General features: G+C 36.4%; 1 protein-coding gene across 1 annotated transcript; it reads right to left on the reverse strand.

Annotated features, from left to right (window-relative positions):
• Positions 1–3,707: 3,707 nt before the first annotated feature.
• LOC129259636 (octopamine receptor Oamb-like) lies at positions 3,708–10,585 on the reverse strand. Its single transcript, XM_054897903.2, has 2 exons — positions 10,552–10,585; positions 3,708–8,321 (listed from the first exon to the last, which is right to left on the reverse strand). The coding sequence occupies exons 1-2, from the start codon at positions 10,583–10,585 to the stop codon at positions 7,546–7,548; spliced, it is 810 nt and encodes a 269-aa protein (XP_054753878.2). The 3' UTR covers positions 3,708–7,545.
• Between the last annotated feature and the right edge of the window lie 14,529 nt (positions 10,586–25,114).

A 25,114-nucleotide genomic window follows, 5' to 3' on the forward strand; every position in this document is an offset into this window, starting at 1 on the left:
GAAGAAATTGTACGATCAAGCCAGCAAAGCTATGTATTCTTAATAGCCAAATGGAGGAGACTTGCTCTCCTGATCGATGTTCAACTAACCTTTTTTGACAGTCTCGTACTTACGTTACCATGGTTACGGTTGTGAGATTCCAAGTTGGGGCTTCTCTCAATGCCTTCTTGCTGAAAAGCTTCATTTGAAATTCTGTAAGATAGCTCTGAGCTGTAAATTATCCACCCCCACTTGCATGGTCCTAGGTTAACTTGGGCGCTTTCCAATAAAAAAAATCACAAAAATGCAGAATGGTGAATTTCTGGGCTAAACTCGTACAAAAAAGTGAGAAAGATATTGCTATTACCTTGTATAGTCCCATTTTTCGGATGGAAAGCACTCAAGGCTACCAATTAGACAGGCTGAACTGTAATAGATGAATTATCATAGATTGTGGTTTTAATTGACAGTTAGACCAAAAATGGGACACTATAATTTTTTTTTTTGAAATCATGAAAAGGATGGGTAGTTGGGTATCTTCCTATATTAATAATGCGGCCTGGATTCTGGGCATTCTAAATACATTTCTTTTATAATGGAAGTGAATAATGCGAGCGCGAAGCGTAAGCTGAAAAAATAATATTCCGATCTGAAGAAGGGTCAATTTATGCACTATTTCAAGCACTGTGTAGGGAAATTGAAAAGTGGATATGGATTGCAAAGAATAAATGGTGCGAGCTGATATATTAGTGTTATTTTTATTTAGGACCGGGATGTTTAAAGACAAAATGTCATCATAAATGATAAACTATCTTCCTATTCCTTTTCCTAAGCTCAACATGAAACTTGTCGATATTCCAATCTAAAAAGGGACCATTTGATTAATAGGAATTCGTGGATATAATTATTATCTTATTTATTAATCTAATAAGCATAATGAGAACGCGAAATTTGTTAATATTAAGGTATGAAAACTTGACATTTTAAGCACTTTTATAACTATGAATATTTGATTTGATTTGATTTATTGTTTTCTTCTGCATCCATAACATTCGTATAATACATTTTTCATAACATAATAAACATGATATGCTAGCATTTTTGGCATGAATCATAAATAAAGAGTATTAAAAAGATAATTCCAGACAAAAATGATTAACTATATGATATTCACAATTTGCAGGAGAAGGATTGTCATCATTATAGCAGATTGCTTGAAAAAAATGACAATGAATATAGGATGCATGGGTCAATATATTTTTAACATTATTGATGCGAGGGCAAATGTCTAGCCAAAACTTTTGATCGACTGTCATGGAAATGGTTTTTCAGTAGTTTGTTAGAATTTAATTTATAGATATACATAGCTCACCTGGATCCGTCTATGGAAAAAGGGGCTTGCCATTTTCATCTTTATTCATTGGCAGAAAGGAATCCTATGCCTATGATTTCTGCGTAAATGTAGGGCCTACCTTAATAAAAGTTGCAACGATAGATGGAATCATTTCCCGCGCATAGCGCGCGGAGAAATCTTGATTTTGTACTATAGATGTAAAAACTAAATTTTAAATTGTGTTTGGTTAATTTGCTGATTTCTGTATAACATTGCATTTTTTGGCACTTACGGAATTATGGGGGGCAAAACGATATGCGTGCCACCCCAATATTTTGATTGGCCGGGTGGGGCGATCGCCCCCCCCCCCCCTCCCCAAGATCGACGTCCTTGCCGTATTCCCCATCATTCCTGCTCCTCCCAAAGGTTTGGAGGGCAAGGGTTCATTGCTTTTGTTTTTATGAGTGTGTTTTTTTTTGGTGGGTGGAGGGGGCTTGGCCTTGGAAAAGGGGTCCATGTAATTAAAATCACCTTCGTTTTTGGAGCAAAACCCTTGTTATGTTTTTCTCGTGCTTTTCAATTTTTTAACGAGCAAAATCGCCTTCATTTTTCAAGTGAAAACCTTTTTTTTTTGCTTTCATTTTCCAAAACCAGCACCCCCTTGCAAAAAAAATTTGTACCAAATCCCGGGGGTGGCACTTCTGTTAATGCGATTTGTTGTTTCATTCAAATAATAAATACATACCAAAGTGTCCTTCTCGGTTGATCTTCAAAAATCTCCTCTCTATATCATTTTAATAGGCTTCACATTCTCTGCAGGGCCCTCGGAACGATTTTTGCAAGGGGTGCAGGTTTTGAGGAAAAATTGACGAGCAAAAGAAATAAAAGAAGACCGAGTCACTTTGAAAAATTAGGATGATTTTGGTCAGGAAAATTTGACAGGCCAAAAAATTAATAATGATGAAGGGTTTCGCTCCAAAACGAAGGTGATTTTGGTCAATTTCTGCTTTTTAGCGTACCAAACTGATGTAAACCATAGGCAGTACCCCTCCCCCCCCCCGAAAAATCGTCCAATCTTCCAAGGGCTGCTTCCCAGGGATCCTCTGTCTTTCATCTTCTCTCCATCCCCTCTCGTAAAGGCTCTCTATTTCTCACTTTCTTTCCTATAGTCGTTCTTACACTGACGCAGTAGTGACGTTCGGTCTTTATTTTCATGATTAACGTATATATTGTCATAAGTGTGATCTGTTAAAGAGCTGAGAATGCTTAACAACAGGCCTGAAAGTATATATTTTCAAAGACTGATATGCTGTCAATCATTTTTTATAAAATCTAAAATCGATTATGTTGTGAGACTATAAGCTCTACATGATCGAATATTGTATGGGTAAGACTTGTGTGGCTTTGGTGTAAAAATGACAGGGGCAATAACGGCAGCTCAAGAGTTAACCTCAAGTCTTGGTATGTTCCAATCAATCCACGCACGATGGGGACCACCATCGCCCAAATCCCTCTCGATGAGTTGTAGGCCCTATTGATCATGCGGAATAAGCTCATTTCGACTACCCATTCGAAGTCATATTTATAACAAAAATGCGAAATAATAAATTTCCAGTAAAATGACAAACTTGATTCTAGAATGCAAACTAACCCAAGGTCTTGTAAGATTGACTGTGTCATATGCCATTTGGGTCTAGTGGACCAAATTTTCATTTTTGCCATGAACCCTTTTCATTTGGACATATAATTAAATGAAATATTTTAAGTTTGATATGAAAGTGCATTAACATTTGTAGAACTAACATTTTGGTCATACACCCTATATCATTAGCTGATGTAAGACCAAAGGTAGGGCCATAATGGTTGGATTATCCACAACCGCCCCCACATCCCCTCCTCTCTGCGATTTTCAAATAGTAAATTAAAAAGAAAAGAAGAAAGGGAGAAACGAGATTTTTAATAAGAAAAGCCAGTATCATGTTATACTTCCCCTATCATTCAATTGAAAAAAAAAATGACGTCACGTTTAGGTCATCACCCCCCCCCCCCCCACACCACCAAAAAGAAAAAATGGGGCCAGCCCTGTAAACGACCCAAAGGGAAAGTGATCAATAATTTACTTTGGTGCGTGCAGCATATACCACACAGAAATGATACCGTATGATACGGGGAAAAACCACTAAATTATAGTGCACATTATGTAATTACGTGTAATGGCAATCTTCTGTTTATGAATGGGTTTGCAAATACATATATTCATAATTTTTTTATGCAGGAATATATTTCTTTATCATGTGAACTGGGTGAAATAGACGCAAACGAAAGAGGTAGGGTGAATAACAATTAATTCTTTTTATTAAGAAAAAAAAGAAAAATGCACATCGACATGGTCAGTATGAACGTTGAAATAATTATGTTTGTTATCAAATTTCCTTTTCGATTCCATTGATTAAAGAATATAGCGATACTACATCAAAATAATTTTTATGATCGTGTTTACTCGCTAAAATTGCTTCACACATAGTTAAACAATGTCAATGTAATTATAATAGCAATTTTGGTATCCTACAAAACATACCCTACACATATTATTCACGTATACAAGGCATATGAACGCAATATCCTGTTAAATGACCTTCGGACAAATTAGTGCCTGAATCGAATATCAAGACCATTATATTAAAAATCACCGTATACAGATTTCTTTAAAAGAACTTCATAAACAAAAGCAGCAAGGTCGTCAGACCAGGGAAGTTCCACCTGCCTGGTCAGACTGACATCAGTGTACGTATTCAGGTCAAAAATAATTCATGGCCATACGGAAATGGTGTATATCATTCGAGAAATAAAGCTCAACCGAAAATATTAAAACAAACATTCCTTATAAAAGAATCAAGAAACGTCCATGGTAAATTCCAATTTTGAAGATATTGATAATTTTCATGAGACGTCCTTATTTAGGTTGTTTGTTTTGTCTGGGGCCGTTTCATAAAGCTGTTTGTATGTTACCACCCCGGGGGGGGGGGGCACTCAGTATATAATGCATAGTGGGTATGTGCCGCGGAGGGGACCCCCATTTTTACACTCAAATTTCCGTTCCAATTAAGGCATAGTATTTTTGTCTTATTGAGAAAAAGAACAAAGAAAGCCGCTCCAAGGCATAGCATTTCCTTCTTATCGATAAAAAAGAAGAAAGAAATCCGCTCCAAAGCTTCGCATATTTTTCGTTACGCCGTTCCGGTCGCATTGATCTGCTACAATTTTGGTGAAAAGCGGCCGTAGAGCGCTTTTCGACCATCGCCTAAGCGCGAGCGCACCCGGCGGAGGCCGCGCTAGCTGCGTCATGCACGATTGCCCGTTCCATTGGGATGCATACGCACTCACAGAGATACGGAGATCCGTTCCGAGGACCCCCGTTTTCACAAACATTTGTAGTTCCGAAGCCCGTTCCGAGGACCCTCCTTTTTACAATAAGCCCGCTCCAAGGCCCCCGTTTTTTGCCTCGCCCGCGGCACACCCCTACCACTTTTTTGGTCGAGTGCCCCCCCCCCCCGGGGTTACCACGAATGCATGAACGACCTTTCTTGCACTAAATCAGATCCGCAAGATTCCCATTTTATCACAATGGGAGCGAGCCTTCTGATAATTCTCATCAAAATATATGCTTGCAATGAAAAATGTAAAAAAAAAAATAGGATTTGGAATGATTGAGACATTGAGAATAATAAAAAGCACAAGAAAGGGTTCGTCACAAGTCATTCGTAAAATCATTCTTAACTTTTGGACAGCTTTATGAAACACCGACCTAGAGGTAAACATATATGGAAGACCTTATTTCTGCTATCTTTATTAATCTTATTGATTCTGGTTTCTTGAATATCGTCGAGCCTTGGCTGTTTCAGAGCAATTTTATTGTATTAAAAAGTACAGTAAATTCTGAAATGTTCAGTTTTGAAATAAAAGGGTATCTCGGATAGCATTTACATTGATCGCTACTTTCGTCAATCCCATCCTTCACAATAGCTTTATTTAAAGTTTGTGATATTATTGCTTTATCATTTTCTGAGCATAATATTACCAATATGATCAATATTATCGTTATCATTACCATCGTCCTTTTTTCTTTATTATTTTTTAGTTTTCGTTGTTGTCATCATAATTATTATTCATTACAACATGTATGTCTTAAATTATTTTGTGTTAATCTCTTGTTATTTTCAAAATTATTGATTGATGAATTCGTCTGTCATTTTATTTCCTCAATAAACGCAGTACATTTACAAATTGCAAATTCACCAGAAGGGATAATATATTATAACTTAATCTTTTGACGACAAAATCCGGTTCTCCTTTAATAGAAGGAAAAACTCCGGTGTTGATTTAACACCAGTCCGGAATCTATATATGTCCACACCCCCAGAGATGTATTTAATCAACACCAGTTTGGAATCAAACCGATGCTGTTTTAATACTAATTGGTGTGGTATAAACACCTATTATGTTAGACCAAAACAAAACTGGTGTTGTTTAACACTTCTCTGGTGTGGACATATATAGATTCCGGGCTGGTGTTAAATCAACACCAGAGTTTTTGCAGTGTAGTCGCTCATCAAGGTAATGAAGAGTGGCATGATAAAGGTGATAATTGGTGCATTAGTGCAAATGAGGATGAAACCGAATGACATCTGATATATACGACCAAGCATCCATCGGCATTAGCGAGTTAACTAATTATTACTCTTTATTAGGAGCAGGTACTCCGTAATTAACACTGAATGGCAATTACTGGAACTCATTTTACATCCAATCATAGCTACCTCGCTTGCATTTTGTTCTTGGGAATGTTTATGAAACATAATTTCACGCAGAGTGATTGAGGAACAGAATGATTGTGAGTGGAAATTCGAACAAAATTCGAATCTAACATATAATTTAACATATTCAAAATTATAATCAATCCAATACCAATGTGTACTTCTGATCTTGTGAAGTACCCTAATGATTCTAATGAAAATAACCTCCATAAATTTCAACCTTTTCCCCAATTTTTGCGAATGCCATAGTTATGTCTTTATTCAATTATGTTTGCGAGGACTCATGGGGAAAATCATCACCAGACATTACTAAGTAATATATGAGGACAAGAGATGGGTGCTTGCAAAGTACAGATTGCAAAGTGCAGTTAGTGTTCAAATTCAGAGGAATTCCCTCTAATTTCAAATTTGCTTAAAATTTTCCACTGATGTTCGTCTACTTTGTATTATTACTTCCTTGCATTTATGTGCCACAGTTAGAACAGCGACTGCTTTGATAATGTTGCCTCGTCTTCCGGATATTCTACAAGCTCATTCAGAAGCAAGGTCAGTAATTGTGATAATTATGAGCAATCCTTGATCTTAAACCAAGGTCTTCCAATCGTCAAGGTTGCATGAGCCTAATTACAACAGGAAGGCATAAGATATTCATTCGACCCAACCCATTTAATTTTTTTTTTAATTTGATGTAGCTGAATGACAAAAGTGCATGATTATGATTGAAAATCTAACACTGATTCTTGGGATGGTAACTACTGAACTTCCTTTGCCCAAATTGGGAAGATAAATAAGTCTAAAGTGACTTGGAACTATGGTTTTTGACTGGCGGAAGAATTAGGGCTATTTTACTGTTTCAGTTTCACATTTATTTTTTATGATTTTTTCAAAAGTGCCATTTTAACACAGAAGTCTATGGGGAATGTTTTACGCGCGTGACACCTTAACACGGTTTGATTTAGCACGACTAAGTGAATTATAAAGTGTTCCAAGAAACTTACTTGAGATCAATTGCAAACGCTTACACTTAAGAAAATCAATTCATACTTTTTTCGCAAGGAAAGGAAAGGCAATCTATTCAGCATGGTTGAACAAACATTCTGTGGTTTTCATCGTTGTTTTCTGTAATCAATTTAATCTTCTCACTTTTTGAGGAACTTACCCCATTAGCGAAATATCTATGAAATAATTTACATTGAACAAAAATATACAAAACACCTGAGGTTCAAAGGGTGTGAGGTTTTGTTTGCAGTGGGGAACATTGCATGCAACAACAAAAGTGGATAGACAATTTATTTTTTCATATATACATAAACTTTGAAATCTATATCATACAGAAATTTATACAATATATATCTCTAAACACAAGGCCAGTTTTCAAGCATGTAACAGTTTCAGTCTCTTCATTTATTGTATGTTGCTTCATTTTGCGACAGAAGAGCCTATTGCACTTGGATTGGTGCCCTCAAAGCTACTGACAGTAGTTGTCCATTTCTTACTACAAACTGCTGCCCGAAGTGCCTTTCGGTACTGCTTGCTCTTGAAGGCATATATGAAAGGATTCATACAGCTATTACAGAAGGCGACCAAGACAGTGAGATGGTAGTACCACTGGTCAAAGTCAAGGTTCCAACCACAGTTGTACGCGAAAAACACGAACTGGTTCGGAGCCCAACATATGGCGAAGGTCACGACAACTACGGCCAACATCTTGACAACCTTCTTTCTGGCGCTCAAGAGCTCCAGAGACATCGGTCCGGACTTGCCTTCTCGGTTCTCCTGACGAAGCTTCCGCGCACTGGCTTGGAGATTTGACATGATCAACCAATAGGAGATCCCCATGACTGTGATTGGGATGACGTAGATGACGCAAAAGTTGGCCACGCCTACGAAGGTCTGGTAACCGACGTTGGGCCATCGGAGCATGCAGGTCCCGCCATCGTTGTAGAAGACATACAGCATGTAGCTATTCATGACGAATCCAAACACCCAGACACTAAAGATCATCAGCCCCGCCTTCCTGGCCGTGAAGACAGCATCGTAATGAAGAGGATGGACGATGCTGAAGTATCGCTCCAAGGTCACGCAGGTGAGATTGAGTACTGACGCTGTGAAGGCCGTCCAGAGAGGAAACTTGGACAGGAGAAGGCGACAGAGGGTGTCTCCTCCTGCGCCATTCGGAACTGGGATGTTGATTCCTGAAAGAAAGAGAAGATAGAAAAAATGCGTTCTGTGAAACTGATAAGGGATAGTAGGTGAATAAATAATTATTATTTCAGATAAGCTGCTTTGGGAAATAAAGGAATGGACACGAGAAAACTTGGGCAAGATAACTCGACAGAGGGTATCGTACACATCTGGTATGTTGATTCCTGGAGAAACGTACAGAAGACAATTGTGAAACCTGAAATTCAAAAGAAATGCTTTGAGGATCAAAGGCATGGACAAGAGAAAACTTGGTCAAGAGAGAAGGTCTCTACTTTTGAGTCATTGTTCACATGGGTAACATGTTACTGCCCTGTACATAAGCACCAAACAGAAAAGTGAAGCAGACAAAGGCAAACTTGTTCTGTGAAAGCTGTACGTTAATGAAATGTATGCGAATATTCCAAATCAGCTGTAGAGAACATCGGAAAAGGCAATCAAAGAAATGAATAAAGTAGAACATGGCGGCTACCTTCAGAGTATAGATCCATCTGGAGAAAGGGGAGATTTCACAAATAAGAACACAAATCTAAGTATACACGGCGAGGTCCGGTTACAGAGGTATTTCAACTGTGGTAACAAGGTAAGAAGCACGTAGTCAGAAGCGACCTCGGAATAGGAGAAGCAAGGGCCAAAATGTATTACTATATACCTGCTTCTCATGACAGAGGGAGCAAAAATCTAACGAATCACTGCTTATGCCCCCACCCATGGAATATTCATCTACAGCTATATATAATAAGTTGTAAGTCACTTTTTGAACAATTTTATTTGTATAAAAATGAATGTTATAACAATTTATTTTGTTTTGCATGAAAAGCCATAATGAAGAAAGATAATTCACGCTTTTAAATTAATTTATATTAATTAGATGTTTTTCTAAATTTATTTCATTTCTTTTTTTATTACAAGCTTCGTTTTAATGAAACCACGCAATGAGAAATAAGAAGTAATAAACATAAACGTACCGAAAAGGGTAATATCCATACAATTGAAACTCATAATATATATATAGCAAAAATCTTCTACTCAGTGCATTCGTGTGATAGAATTAAACGTTTGAAACACAAGTCATGATTAATTGAGTGTGTGACTAGAAAATATGAAATGACATGAAATGAATAAGAAGTGAAAAACAGACAAGTAAAGCAAATCTTGTCTAAACGCTGGCCCCTGGCCAAATGTTAATTGTTAATAGTAAAAGCAGTTGACTTTATTGCAAGCATTCTCGCAATTAGGAAATGCGGGGAAAATTATAATTTGACAAATCGTTAAAATATGAGATGTTAGATTTCAAGGAAGGAATATGTATGGTAGTAAATGATATTGAAGAAGATGAAAACTGCGAACAATATTATATTGGGTGAGGGGGGCTACGGGGTCACAGAAAAAACAAGATGGAACATGGTAAGTTGACCATGGTCATGATAGGGACATTGAAAAATTCTTAGTTCAAGATTCAAGATTCAAGAAGTTTATTTCATTTCCATGACAAATATAAATCAAATACAGATACCAATCAAAGTACGAGTACAAATTTTACCTTAGCATAATAATATAACAAAAGTATGTATAAACAGTAAAAAAAACGTGTATGGAAATGAGGGGATCCACTAAAAAGCATTGCTTGTAGAGCGTGGATCCCCTATAGCGAGTTGAATAAATTGAGAAAAGGCAAAGTAATAAATATTAACTAAATGTGGAAATTCATTCGATTGTACAAATATACAATACTATAAAATGGGAAAGTAAAATGGGATAAATATAATAGGAAAACTTTTTTAGAGAAAAAAAAGGAAATGATAGCAAAAAATTGAATTAAGGTGACAGAAGTACTGTACGACATGCATTATCAAGGATACAGACACACGAAACAAAGAAAAAAATACAGTGACATATTAGAGGATGGAGGAGAGAGAGAATAAATAGTTGTATCAGTATCGCCAGATTTATCCAACGAATGTCGATTCCTTTGAAATATTACTGGAATCAGTTCAATTAAATTCAATTTATTTCATAATGAAATATGAAATAAATTAATTTCCTAGTTATTTTCATATTGAAACGCGATGCTGCATTATCTTTACACAAAGCGAATCAATGTACACGCTAAGATAGACTACTTTGGTCATATCATACGGAAAATACAAATACACAACGCATTTTAACTTTTAAGTCAGTTTTCGTCTTAAGCAGTAAACTTATTATGTAAACAACATTTACCGTCTTTCCTGATGTCTATCAAATCACTCGGCATATTGGTTAGGCATTGCTGTGAGACAATTAATAAAACGACTCAAAGGAAAGATATGCTCCTTCTTACACGCCCTGAACTCAATATAAAGCTTCCGTTGCAGATAAGCCATAAAAGTAGATTTTAAACGCAGAGGATTTTATGTTTTTATATGTTTCTAAGAAAAACGTACAAAGGGCAAAGCGAGAAAATGACATTTGGTAGCGGAGTTAAAAAACTGGACAAATGGTCGTGGTGCATGGTTTTAATACAAATTCAGAAATCTCTCTCTCCGTCTCCCTCCCTCCCCCTCCCCCCCCCCCCCCCTCTCTCTCTCTCTCTCTCTTACTTTCCTGTCGTTTTTTCACCTTTCTTTCCTTCCTTCTTTCTTTCTTTTCTTTCTTTTCTTTTCTTTCTATCTTTCTTTTTCCCCTTTTTCTTTCTTTCTTTCATTCTTCTTCTTTTTCTTTTCCTCCTCTTCCGCCTCCTCCATCTTTTGAATTCAATTTGCACAGCCGTAGTTCAGCAGGTCAAGATCATTGAAAAACATCGCTGAAAAAAAAATAATAAAATCAATAGCGGCGCATGAACATATTTGAAAACATCAGTGTCTTTATTCTAGCAACGTGGTCAATTTATAATGGAAAACGGCATTGAAACATGTTGGCGCAATCAATTTTTGATGTATAATCTCCAGAACAGGTTATTGATTACGTTTTGGAAAAACAACATCCTGTTTTATGATAAAAAAATTATATACTGGCTTTCCAAAAACAAAGTAAAGGATTGATCTCTTTCATTAGAATTGGCCAAGGGTGTGGCCATGTGGATGTGTTATTTTATTGAACTTTTGTAGAATTCTAAGATGACATGGTCATTATCATTGGAAAATCAATCAGCCAACGAGAGGCCCCTATATACCTAAAGGGAATGGATATCCAATTCAAAGCATAGCAATATAAATCGACATTGGACTTAATCTATATAGGCCTACTAAGATTTCGTGTCATACCTTAAAGGGACACTAAATAAGGGTGAAATAACTATCAATAATAATAACATTAATAATAATAATAATAATAACAACAAAAATAACTATCAGGTGATAAATACCCCCGCCCTCCGCCGTTACCCTGGTAACAGTTTTCAACACATGAAAAAATATGTCTTTCCCATCTTTACCCCAAGACATATGTGTGAGCAAAATATCATGAGAATTGGTTAAATACTGATGAAGTACTTTGAGCCGCAAGATTTTTTTTCCTAATTTTGATATATAATATATTGTTACCATGGTAACACGATTTCCGACACATGCAAAAATATGTCTTGTACATCATTACCTCAAGACCAATGTGTGAGCCAAATTTCATGAGAACTGGTTGAAAACTAATCAAGTAGTTTAAACCGATAGATTTTTACCTAGTTTGGGGCCTGTAATATGTTGTTACCATGGCAACACGATTTCCGACACACGCAAAATATGTGTCTCGCACACCTTTACCTCGAACCCAATGTGTGAGCCAAATTTCATGAAAATTGGTTGAAAATTGATGAAGTAATTAAAACTGAAGTTTTTTACCAAAGTTTTGTCATACAATATGTCATTGCCATGGAGACATGATTTCTGACACACACAACATATAGGTTGTGTGTGTCAGAAATCATGTCGCAAGACATATGTCTTGCACGTCTTTACATCAATACTAATGCGTGTACCGAAGTTTATGAGAATTGGTTAAAAACTGAGGAAGTAGTTTGAACTGCATGATTTGGACCTTATTTTTGCCAAAATATACCTTTACCATGGCAACACAATATCCGCCACATGCAAAAAGTGTGTCTTGCACATCTTCAAGCCAACACCAATATGTGTTCAAAGTTTCATGAGAAGGTAAATTGCCAATTCGTCTACTGCCAACTCGTCCACTCACCACACGGTCTACTTTCATTTAGCCTAATGCCATTCCGTCCATCAACATTTCGTCTAACGACCATTTGGTCCAATAACCATTTGGTCCAATCATCACTTCGATTAATCACCGTTTTCACCTATGACCATTTCGTCACACAACCAGTTGGTCTAATATCCATTTTATTTTCATTCATTTTACACAATGAACACTTAGTCCACTTAGACCAAGTGATATATGGACAAAATGGCTATTGGACCAACTAGTTATTAGACGAAATGGTGAGTTAACGAATTGGCAATTAGACCATGTGGATAATTGACGAACTGATGGTAGACCAAATGAACAGTGACGAGTTGGCAATTGGACGAATTGGCATTAGACGAATCGGAAATAAACCCATGAGAATCGGTTAAAAAATGAGGAAGTACATTAGTTCGATGCGCAAGATTTGCAACCGACAAACCGACCGACGGACGCTGATTCCTATATACCCCTTCAAACGTCGTTTGGCGGGGGTATGATAATAATAACAATAATAATAATAATTATAATAATAATAACAATAAGTCCATTTATATTACGCAGTTACTATGGGCATAATACTCAACTGCGCTTTGATACTTGGTATCATATTTTTATATCAGCGGCTAAAGCGTTAAGGGATAAATCCTACCTGGTACAAATTCACCTCACCACAACATGGGTAAATATCTTGCTGGTTGGGATTCGAACCCACGTCCCTCTGATTGCAAGACGAGAGTTTTAACCACTCGACCACGACGCCCCCATTAACTTTAAATGCATGAATAGCCGCTACTCATAAAACGGAAAAGTGATCATTATTCATAAAGGCATAACGATTGCAGTCAGTCTTACTCACAAGCAAAGGCCATATACTCCATGCCAGGGGTATGGTCTATACCGAAATTTATGAATAGGTGAAAATAGAACTTGACAAGAATATGAAAATGATTAAATGTGAACTTGTCATTTGCATCCTCGAATACTTTGTGGTTTAGAAGAAATGTTTGATATCCTTGACTTTTCTGTTCTCATTTCAAGAGCATGGTTCATTCCTTGCACTTTAAAGACAGAAACACATACAAACAAACAAACATACATCTGCCAGAGACTCAATTTAAAGAGTTTCAAGCCGCCTGGGAAATAACTGAAAGAGAAGTTGTATGTGATCGCGAACCGTTTAATCAAATTACACCAAGCAGGCGGAATGGAAAGGAATTTTAGCGATCTAGGTTAGATGTAGACTTATAAATGAGTGCACAGTGCCCGTCTTTACGATTGATCCGATCAACCTGAAGTATATGGAAAAAATCATTCAATGTCACAAATTTTTTTCAGGAAATTTGCGCAATATCCTTTGACAACAAAAAGAGGCATACTGAATTGTCAAGAAAACAGTGAAATCTATGAATATACATATCTAGGAAGTATTTTGAACAAACACGTATTTTAGATGTTGACGTTGCTGGCTTTCCATAGTTGTGGTTGATTGGATCAATCGTTACTGTTTGTAAGACGGGGTCCTGGAGTGTTTCCTCTCTAATGGTCCATTCATCATGATTAAAAACCTTGTGCAAAGGTCATATTAATGTCGATGTTAATAGATGAGAGGAGATTAATTACAGGGTACAATGTATACCAGTCACTCGATTGTCCATTAAACGTGGAAACACTATATAGTGGACCATTTCCTATATACGACTGTATCGCCAAGAAGATGGGAGGTGGTATCACTAAGCATGGCAAAATGGCTGTGTGTTATGGATCGAGCCATCTCTTGGTTGTTGCTATAATTCCAGATTGCGGTTTTGCGCGTGATATTAGTGGTCAAGTCCACCTCAGAAAAATGTTGATTTGAAACAATAGAGAAAAATCAAACAAACATAATGCTGAACATTTTCATCAAAATCGGATTTAAAATAAGAAAGTTATGACATTTCGAAGTTTCGCTTATTTTTCACAAAATAGTTATATGCACAATTTAGTCACATGCAAAATGAGAATGGATGATGTCCCTCATTCACTATATTTCTTTTTTTTTATTGTTTGAATTATACATTGTTTCATTTTTTACAGATTTGACTGAACCATAAATTGTTAAACAATGGTAATTCCACATGTTCAGAGAGAAAGGAAACTTAGTTTCTCAGGACAATGAGGAGAAAATTAGAATATTTCATAATAAAATACAAAAGAAATAGTGAGTGATATCATCAGTATAACGACCGGCATGTGCATATAACTGTTTTGTGACATCAAGCGAAACTTTAAAATGTCATCACTTTCTTATTTTCCATCCAATTTTGATGAAATTTTCAGCGTTATGCTTGTTGGATTTTTCTCTTTTTATTCAAATCAACTTTTTGTCGGGGTGGACTTGTCCTTTAAGGTCCATTATTATCTCTCGCTTCGTTCCCACAAGGCATGCATGTACTGATCCAATGATAGGGGCACAGGGGGGCATGTGCCCCACCCCCGTCCAAAGTTGTACTTATAGTATCCTTCGGGCAATACCATAAAATTATTAACCTTTTTGTACGTCCGACCCCCATTTTCTTCAAGTTTTACTTCACTTCATATACTGACCATGGTCATTTGAGAACATTACAGACTATCAAATGAACGAGAAATCGGAGACAGAAAATTTTATGAAGGTCCCACATTATAGGGGGTTGGACGTACATATTTTATGGAATTGCCCCCTTTGATAAGTAATGTCCTTTCTTGCATCCAGCCATGAGTGAGAATGATAATGTCCATGCTGGTTCCCTTTTAGTACAGACCTATTCCATTAGGCCTATTTACTCATCATTTATCTTGGCGGCAATTGGGTCAAGTTTTATGCAACGAAAACACCGTATGCAAACAAAATAAAGCAATTATAACAATTATGTGCACCCCTTCAATATCAAATCTCAAATCAATTACATTTTCCCCAAGGTAAAGATCTAGTGTGAAGTAACGCAAAACGAACTTTTATATTCAAAATCTAACTCAGATTGCTTTGGAATTCGACAGAGGATATTTTTCTACGTCAACATCGATTTTATACTACCAGTACACTCTTAAAAATGTTGGGCAACATACGGTCCACACAACAATTGGTTAAAACTTTATCCAATTCTGGGTAGTTTTACACCAATACTGTGTAGTTTTCACCCAAAGCACACATTATTGGTGTAAAACTACCCAGAATTGGATAAAGTTTTAACCAATTGTTGTGTGGACCGTATGTTGCCCAACATTTTTAAGAGTGTACGAATCATGTTAAAATGGACGTTCTATTTTTTGCTTTTTAATCCATGTTCTCGTCATATTTTTTCTCTTTAATGTGTAGTGACAGGAATATGAAGGCACACTCAATTCTACATCTGTCGCAAAGGTGCGGTTGGTATTCTGGCAACCAATCAGAGTTGATTAATTTTCAACTAAAAAAAGGAGTTACATATATCAAAATAAGGAGTATTCATGCTCAGGTATATTATCAAAAACAAAATCATCGGTTGATCGTTATGTTTTTATAAAATGAGGTCATGTGCCTAATTGATTATCAATCAGGGAATTTCCCTCCATCCAGGAGTTATTTCATACTTTAAAATTTACAGTGGTTGAATGGAAAGCAATACTTTTTCGGATTGCTTCAGTTTCGAGAGAGAGAAAAGGCGAGAATGAAAGTGAAGGAAAGAGCGAGACGGATGCAGGAGGAGAATAATGACCATGATGACGATGGAGGGAAAAGGAGGTTAGAAATGTTGTTGTTCATTTATTTTATGTAGAGAAGGCGAAATTCATTTCTTTTTTACATTATACATACAAAAATTACGATCCTTAATCCATCATTTAATGATAGCGAAATGATATACGGTCCCTGTAATCGGGAAATAATATAACTGAGGGTCTGCGAGAAGAATAATAATAAAATGTTGACACCACATAGGTTGTTACTCAAGAACAAGTGGAAGTCGAAATTTGTTTTATATTCTTTTATTTTTTAAGAGGATTGATACCTGTTTAGGTCGTAAACAGGCAAGGCGCCACGATTGCTATACCTGACAGCCTGAAACATACATTGATGGATATATATCTACAATTTCATTTCTTATTTCATCGTCTTATGAGATATATGACACTATAATACCTTTTCTCTGTTACTTAAGGGATAATATATTGTCCAGGAGTTGAAAATACCATTAACTCTGACCAAATCTCGAAATAATGTAGGAGTCACACTGTCGAAACCTATTAAAGACCGAGCAAAATCTATTTTACAATATTTATATAAGTGATCTTACACCGGAGCGACGGTCGCACGTCGTGAATGATGTAATAATCACATTCTTGTCAGTTCTTGGCCGTAATGATGTCATAATACAATATAGCGGCATATTGCAATACAGTCGTTGCATGTTATAATCAGTCGAAGGAAAAGCCGCTCTTATTTACTATGCATAACGATCAAGACGGTCACTCAACTGACTATACACTCTTAAAAAATGTTGGGTAAAAATGCTCCATGAGTGTAATTATGTGTCCGACAAACATTTGGCTTTTTTTTTATCAAGTGTGATGAAAATTTTGCCCATTCTTCAGTAATTGCTGCTTTTTTTCCCCCAAAATTGGTTGGACACATAATTACCCTCGTGCGGGTAAGAATTTTACCCAATATGTTTTACAGTGTAGGGAGTTTTCGCATTTACTACGGAAAAACTCTCTACAACGCATCGATTCCTTTGAAAATGCAACTTAAATCATATTGGAGAGCTGAGAGGTTTTTGTCAAAAGTTGGTGGACTGGGACAGCAGATCATCCGAAGATTTGCACCAGATGAACTATTACAAATATGTAGTTGTCCAGAGTCAAGAGATTCCGCTGCTCTCCGGGCCACCAACTTTCGACAAAAGCCTCTCAGCTCTCCATTGTGATTTTACTTGCATTTTAAAAGGAATTAAAGCGTTGTAGAGTGTTTCTCCGTAGTAAATGCGAAAAGTTCGGAATGACTGACTTATACTATCGGTCGGTTTGGAATGAGTTTTCTTTATGTAATTGCAGCGCTATCACTCTTTCTAATTTTCCCTTTCATTTCAAATAATATTAACAACAAGCTTTGCACTGTCACGTGGGTTTGATATACAGGCCCTCTTCCGACAAAATAATCCGATAAAATGTTTCTTTGTCCAAAATCTTGAAATTGCATCCAACATGACCAACCTATTTCCGCTGCTTTGTAGCGATTGCCTAAAAAGCTGTTATCTGCTGGAGATAGCTACCTACATTTATTTCTAATTAAAGAATGAAAGGTTTATTAGCAAATGAGGTTGGGAATAGGATGACGCCACAAGATCAGGTAAGCTCCTTATAAAAACATTTTTAGTACCAGGAAAGTCTAAAGTCGGTGAGTTACGGGGGAGGGGGTTTAATATCAAGATAAATATCACACGTCTGAATATTTGTGGGTTTTTTTAAATCTTTTTCATAGCGTCAGTTAATAACGAATCGGATCTTTGAGTGTAAAGCTTTACCACTATGCTCAAAATAATGTCATAATTTCAAAGATATCAAAATGTAAAAGGTAAAGAAATTTTATCAACTGTTGCACTTCTAAAGTGGTTTCCCTTATTGAAAAGGGTATGAAGTTGGAAGTGTTCTACGCAGCAAATGCAGAGGTTTTCTTAGCTCGGAAAGTCCGGCCTTTTCCAAAGAATAAAGTTAAAATTCGAGGGTACATGAGCACACAAACGCTATCGGGTCTTGCTCTATGACTTTTCCCCGAAGAATTCTTGAATCGTTAGATCCTATTCCCAGTGATTGAAGTATAACAATTCGGTGGCTATTTTCAAGGTCAAGATCGAGCAACGAGCGAAAGTGTTGATTCAACTCCCTCAAAATCAAATATTTGTTTCACCGAGCTAACATATAGAAAGAGCGTGATAATCGATAAGCCCTGCTGAGAAATGTAAATTTACCGGTGGATTTATGAGAGAAACGTGAACTGTGTCAGGGACTTTAAGGTGTAGAGTATTCCTTATTTAACTGTTTTATAGCCCCCGCCTCAGAGCCCATACACTTACATACCCACACGCGCATCCCTCTCTACCTCATTTTCTCTACACCTCTACGTCTCTTCTCTCTTTTTTTTTCTTTTCTTTCCTCATCGATTCATTCGTTTCTCTCTATATCTTTCTTTCACTTTATGACTTGTGATGATGGTGGAAAATGATTACGGAAATGAGGGTTATCGTGAATAATCTTGATTACAATGATAAAAATAATAATGGTATACTGATGATGATGATGATGATGATGATCTTTTGTTTGTATTCATTCAAATAAAATTCATACATACATAATCAAGAAAATATAAAACAAAATGATAATTGCAGCTGTGAATACACAAATCAAATATCACTGTAATAAACATAACAGGCAAATTGTATCAGAACAGAGAAACCATGCAAAAATAATATTTCAACAACTAATGTATGCAGCTAAAACAAATGATAAAAAAGACGTAACAGCTACGCAAACTGAAAGAATTTATGTATATTGAGAATTCTCCCGCCCCATGATGATGATGACGATGATGATGATAATGATCGTTGTGGTGGTAGTGGTGGTGATGGTGATGATGATAGTGGTGGTGGTGGTGGTGTGATGACCAAGTACGAAAACAGTTGTTTAACTGAAATCGCGATGAATAATAAATACTAATAATAAATATTCAATGGTTGATGATGGCGACTCCGAAGACGACGGCGATGATGACAACGACAATGATTATGATGATTATAAATATTTTATTGATGATTCATTTTAAAGATGCTGTTGGTGGTGGTAATAAGGGAAAATATTTTACAATTTGCTACGAAAAATGAAATTTACTTGAAAATCAATTTCGTTTTCATTCCTGATATTATACATTGCAATATTGATGGCATCGAAAATGCATTAGACAGTCAATTTGTTGTGCAGCTTGTATGCAGGTCAATAACAACTCTGTTACTAATGTCAATATTCAAAGAAATGTGCACATATAGATTTTAACGCTTTGAATAACACTTCACCGTAGCTTGGAAAATGAAGAGAATTGTTGCGTGTCCAAGAAAGGTCGTATACAGTGGAAAGCAATTATGCTGTTTAGCTGGTCAGTGATCAGTGGTCGAACTCATTATAATGTATGTAGGTTTCATACAATTAAGAGGGAGAGAGAGGGGAAGAATAATAAGTGAGCGAGTCGATGTTTAATTTTTTGATATCGAAAATCTAAAGAGATCGAGAACAGAGCAGAAGAAAACAGAAGTCGATAATGAAAATAATATATGAAGACATGCATGGAAATAGGACTTTTAATTGAGAGGATGGGGAGGGAGATGGGAGGATTGTGAATGAGGAGAGGTTTGATAATTAATGGGGATGTGGACTGTGAATGAAGAAAAGAGGACAAGTGAGCTGGGAGAAAAAGGAGAAACAAAATTATAAGGGCGATCACATCATCTCAGAAAAAGATCGCAGGTTGGTCAACATGTACCTATCACCAGCTGCATGGTTAAAAGAAAATTGCATGTCAAACGAATAAAGAAATTTATGTCAACCAACCCGGTAGGTTGGTTAAAACATTTTTGAAAGTGCACGCTAAAAATATTTTTTTTAAAGGTAAAATGTATTTTATTGAAAACATCCCGCCTTGCTCGCAATTACAAACTGAAATGGATATTAATTACCACAAAAAAGTCATCAAATATATATATACGTACAACGTAATTATTGAAAAATAAAAAATAAAAGTAGGGGAAAATAGGAAAAATCGCTATATACTTGACATAGGTAATGCATCCAGGCACTTCATATAGAGGGCAATGGATCATGGGTAATATTTTTATAATAATATCACCGATTCTTGTGCAGACGAATAGTTCCTATTTTACTGACAACAATTATGTCAAAGTATCTATTCAACTTTGAGTAGAGTGCATGTTAGGGGGAAACAGAGAGGGGATCGAGGGCCTGTGAAGAACAAAAATACAGTGGCATACCGTGGGTCACGACATTGGGGGCACCAGCAAAATTTTTGAGTCACTATAAGTGAGCGCGCTCAGTTGCTAAGTATACTGACCTAATAGAGACATCTTACGGACAGTGCCGTTAAACGGACATGTATATCACTGATCAAATAATGCGAGCGCGAAGCGCGAGCTGAAAAATTTAGATATTCAGACCTAAAAAGGGACATTATAAGCACATTTTTGTAATCATGATACCTAACTGTCTCGCTAAATTTGTGTATATATTGACCCCAAACAGGGATATTTAAGGACTATATGTTAGAAATCCATTAAGAGTATACATATCTCACCAAGGTCGTCTGATGCGAGTGCCAAGCGCTTGCTGATTTGGTTAGAAATATATCTAGACACATGAAGCACTTGTAGTCACAATGATCATGATTAACATGATTAGTATCTTACTAATCAAATGTTCCGAGCGCGAAGCGCGAGCTGAAAATTTAGGAAATTCAGACCTGAAGAGGGGCATTCTAAGGCTTGTTTGTAGGAATTCACTAAGACCATACGTATTTCACTAAGAAAATGATGCGAGCGCGAAGCGCGAGCTGAAAATTTTTGATATTCAAATCAGAAAAAGGGATATTTTAAGGACTGATTTTAGGAATTCATGAAGAGCAGACGTATATCACCAATCCACTAATGCGAACGTAAGCACGGACAGGAAATATTAAGACCTTAAAATTGGGCAATCACTTTAAGTAGTCATGAAAAAGAAGCATATGTCACTACATAAAACAATAATAACTCGAAGTGCGAGGAAATATATTTGGTGTATAATGACTTGAAAACCGGAGGTTTTCGTACAACAGGATTATATATATCTCGTTAAACAGACAATGCGAGCACCAGGAACAATGAAGACATAGGCCCTGGGCAAAATATGATATTATGTTTCATAAAGTTTTGAGAAAAAAAAAGTTTCCTTTGTAATATAACATAATTGTATTTATAACTATCATGAACAATAATTGTTTATTTCCCACTAAGTTTCTCTTCCTTTCTCCCTCTTTTTCTAATTTTCAAGGTTTTTTGGGGGGCCAGCCGATTGGGGGGGGGGCACGTGCCCCCCCCCCCCCGTAGTTACGCCACTGACAGAGACAGATACAGTGGGGGCATGGATGCATTAATTACCCCCCCCCCTCCTGTTAGGAGCATTGCCTACCCCTTGACCCCCAGCAATTTGCAACATTGAATGTATTGTAAATGCGCTAACTCCCCCCCCCCCAAAAAAAAAAAAGGTCTTTTATAATTATGCAAACAAACAGACAGATAGGACCGAGCCGAGCGACATCGCAATATCGACCATAGAGAGAGAGAGAGACCGAAAAAGTGAGAATAATGAATTGAACAGGCCACAATATAGTAAATACAACCCCCTTAAGAAAGGGCGAAGGTCGCTAAGGAATCTTTCAATTTCTCGATCAACGGTGGCAAATCAATAACGCACTACTTACGTATAGGAAAGACTCTGTGGTATAATATTGGCAAGATGAATCTTTACCCCAAACCCTACTTCATACTTTTGTTTGTACTCCAATTTCGTAAGGTCATCAGTGATAGCAATATTTACCTTTACAAATGAATTATAAAGCCAAAAATACGTTTATTGATTATTAAGTCTTTATTATTTTAAGAATCAATTTATTTAGACATGTTTCAAATGGGTTTAAAGAATCCTTAAGTATCTCCAGTCCATATTGTCATATATCGACGTAATTCAAAATTCATGTTTTATGCTACATAAAGCAAAAATCAATAGACATATACGTGTATGAATATATTCTTAAGAAACAGTAGATGTGCAATAATTTTGCTCGGGCTGAGAAGAAACTTAGAACTTATTTAAGGTTTCGATAGAAATAAACACCATCTCCACATGCTACGAATTTCTGTTAACCAAACCATCACGACTGTTTGTTATAAAAAAATATCCCCATTGACAATATAATTTATGTTTTAATCATCGGTAGGTTGGTTATGTTAACTAACCTATTTTTTCAAATAAAATATATTATTAGCTAGAGATTACAAATTTCATCATCATAGAGGCATGCTGATTATTCCTTGTAATTGTATCAATGAGGGGAAATATTATATGCTCATGCATGCACTCTAATGTAGCTTTGATTTCTTAAAAATGCACACCGGGCGATATAGAAAATTAGACACGGACGATCTGCGGTCTGAGATTTCATACCTATATTCAAGCGGATATTAATCAGCCTTTTCATCGGTTAGTTTTCGCTCTGATTGCGTGTCAATTGGACCTTGTATGCTGGAAAATCATCAATATTGGATTAAAATGAGCAAGTAAAAATCCGATTCGGCACGGATGTCTCTTTATACCTTTTCCGGATTCTAGAAAGTAGAGTTCATACATTCAACCTTAGTTTAGGCGTCAGGGGAAAAGTACTGGATGGATGCCTGCGAATGACGTCACTGAAATCATTTATTCAACTAGTTAATAAGTGAAATTTATATAAATTCTAATCATGTACAATGCTGGTGCTTTAAGACGGGGTGACCGTATGTTATGGGTGACACATTTGCTCCGGTCTTAATATCTCAAAAGACATACGGTTAGAGTTAGGACTGTAATCGAGTTTTAGTTTCAGAGTAATGTAAAGATAAGGAATGGGGTTTATTATTTTAGTTTTAGAGGAGAGGTTTTATTTTTGGCTTTAAGAACGTGCAGACTTTCTATCCGAGCAATTTTCGCCGGAACTGATGTCATGGAATATTCATCCACATTGTGCTGCACTCGACCTAGGTGAAGTGAATGGGTATACCCGGTAGGATTAATTCCTTGAATGCATGAGCGCTGAAAGGCAGCTCGAGCTAAAGCCGGGGTAATAATAATAACATCGCGCCTCGGAATAGAATATTTCTAGATAGATGACGCTATGCCTATTACACTGTAAAAAAATGAAGTGCTAATTTAGCACTTACAGTGCTTGCATAGTGACTGCACTACGAGTGCTGATTTTTTAGTTCAAATTTAAACTAGAAAATCAGCACTCGTATAGTGCAGTCACTGTACAAGCACTTTAAGTGCTAAATTGGCACTTCATTTTTTACAGTGTATTATCATTATTATTATTATGGAACCATTTTAAAGGGTTAAAGAGAGAAATAAGTAATAATATGCAATATTATGCAATTGGGACATACTTTATTTCAAATCTGTCTAAGGTCCCCTTTGCAAAACGCAACTCAATAAATCAATGATGATTGGAAACAAGGTTAAAAACAAAGTTGTATTTGATTTTTGAAGACGCGATTGATCGCAACTCTTTCTTTGAAACACGTAAAAACATGGAAAAGAGGGAATTCTGGGTGAAATCTACTGAAAAGAACATAGTGTCATACAGTGTGATCACAGTGTGTTCACATAGCGGACTATGTGAAAATATTCACACTGTTAAAATGCTTCAATTAAACAGTGTGAATATATTTTCACACTGTGGACACCTCGACGGTGTGGATTGTTCACGGCGCGTATACAATCATGGTTGAATATGTGATACTGTTGAAATGCTCAAATGTATTTTTTATTATTATTTCATACTGTATTCCACAATGTGAGCACACTGTGTCACACACTATGGGACACTGTGTTCTATCAAGTAGGAATGATGGGAGGGAGTTGTGGGACGGTGAAAAATGGAAGAGAAAGAGGGTTGATTTGATAATAAATATGCATATAGGCCTATCCTGTAAAAAATGTCATTGTTACTGTAATTTCCTTTTCAAGATTTCAAGATGCATGCATTCCAAAATAATTACTCTTTCTGGTGTGCAAAATGAAGATGAATATCAATGCCGTTGCGCGATTAATTTTGACGCACGCATATCTCATTTACATCTAACAAGTCTAATATAGGGTAATACACGGATCATCACTACACATGTATAGACCTCATTATGCCTATTAGGTTTCACCAGAATAAGATATTACAAGTTTCACAAAGACATCATCTCAATGATGGTGGTGATTAGCGACATATTGGTAAAATACGGTGTCTAAATAGCATTTTAGTTCTTAATTAGTGATTTTGATTTTCTCCCGAATCAGCTGGCTTTTTTATCCAACAAATGACAAAATCGTGTCGTAACAAAATCATGATCATTTAGCGTCTCTATGGAAACCGATCAATCTCAAGTAAAATTCACGTTATTTTGTAGGTAATTATGAAGGGGACGTGACGTACATTCCATTAACAGCGAGTTCATTCGTGTTCATGCATTTTTTCCTTTCTTTTTTCTCTTCTTCATATTTTTCTTTTCCTTCTTCTTCCTCCCCCTCCTCTTCTTCTTCTTCTTCTTCGAGTCCTTCTTCTTCTCCTCCTTCTTCTTCTTTTTCTTCTTCTTCTTCTTCTTCTCCCTCTTCTTTCCTTCTTATTCTTCTTTCCTTCTTTTTTCTTCTTCTTCGTCTTCTTCTACTTTTCCTTCTTCTACTTCTACTTCTCCTTCTTCTTCTTCTTCTTCTTCTTCTTCTTCTTCTTCTTCTTCTTCTTCTTCTTCTTCTTCTTCTTCTACTTCTCCTCCTTCATTTA

This window comes from Lytechinus pictus, chromosome 4, assembly GCF_037042905.1.
Source record: "Lytechinus pictus isolate F3 Inbred chromosome 4, Lp3.0, whole genome shotgun sequence".
Taxonomy (NCBI): Eukaryota; Metazoa; Echinodermata; class Echinoidea; order Temnopleuroida; family Toxopneustidae; genus Lytechinus; species Lytechinus pictus.

What these genes read in the sequence shown, in the direction of transcription:
- LOC129259636 (XM_054897903.2), bottom strand. Translation starts at nt 10,585, where the DNA reads ATGCCGAGTGATTTGATAGACATCAGGAAAGACG. An exon ending in GATAGACATCAGGAAAGACG is followed by an intron (nt 8,322 to 10,551) that starts GTAAATGTTGTT and finishes TCTTTCTTTCAG; the next exon opens with GAATCAACATCCCAGTTCCG.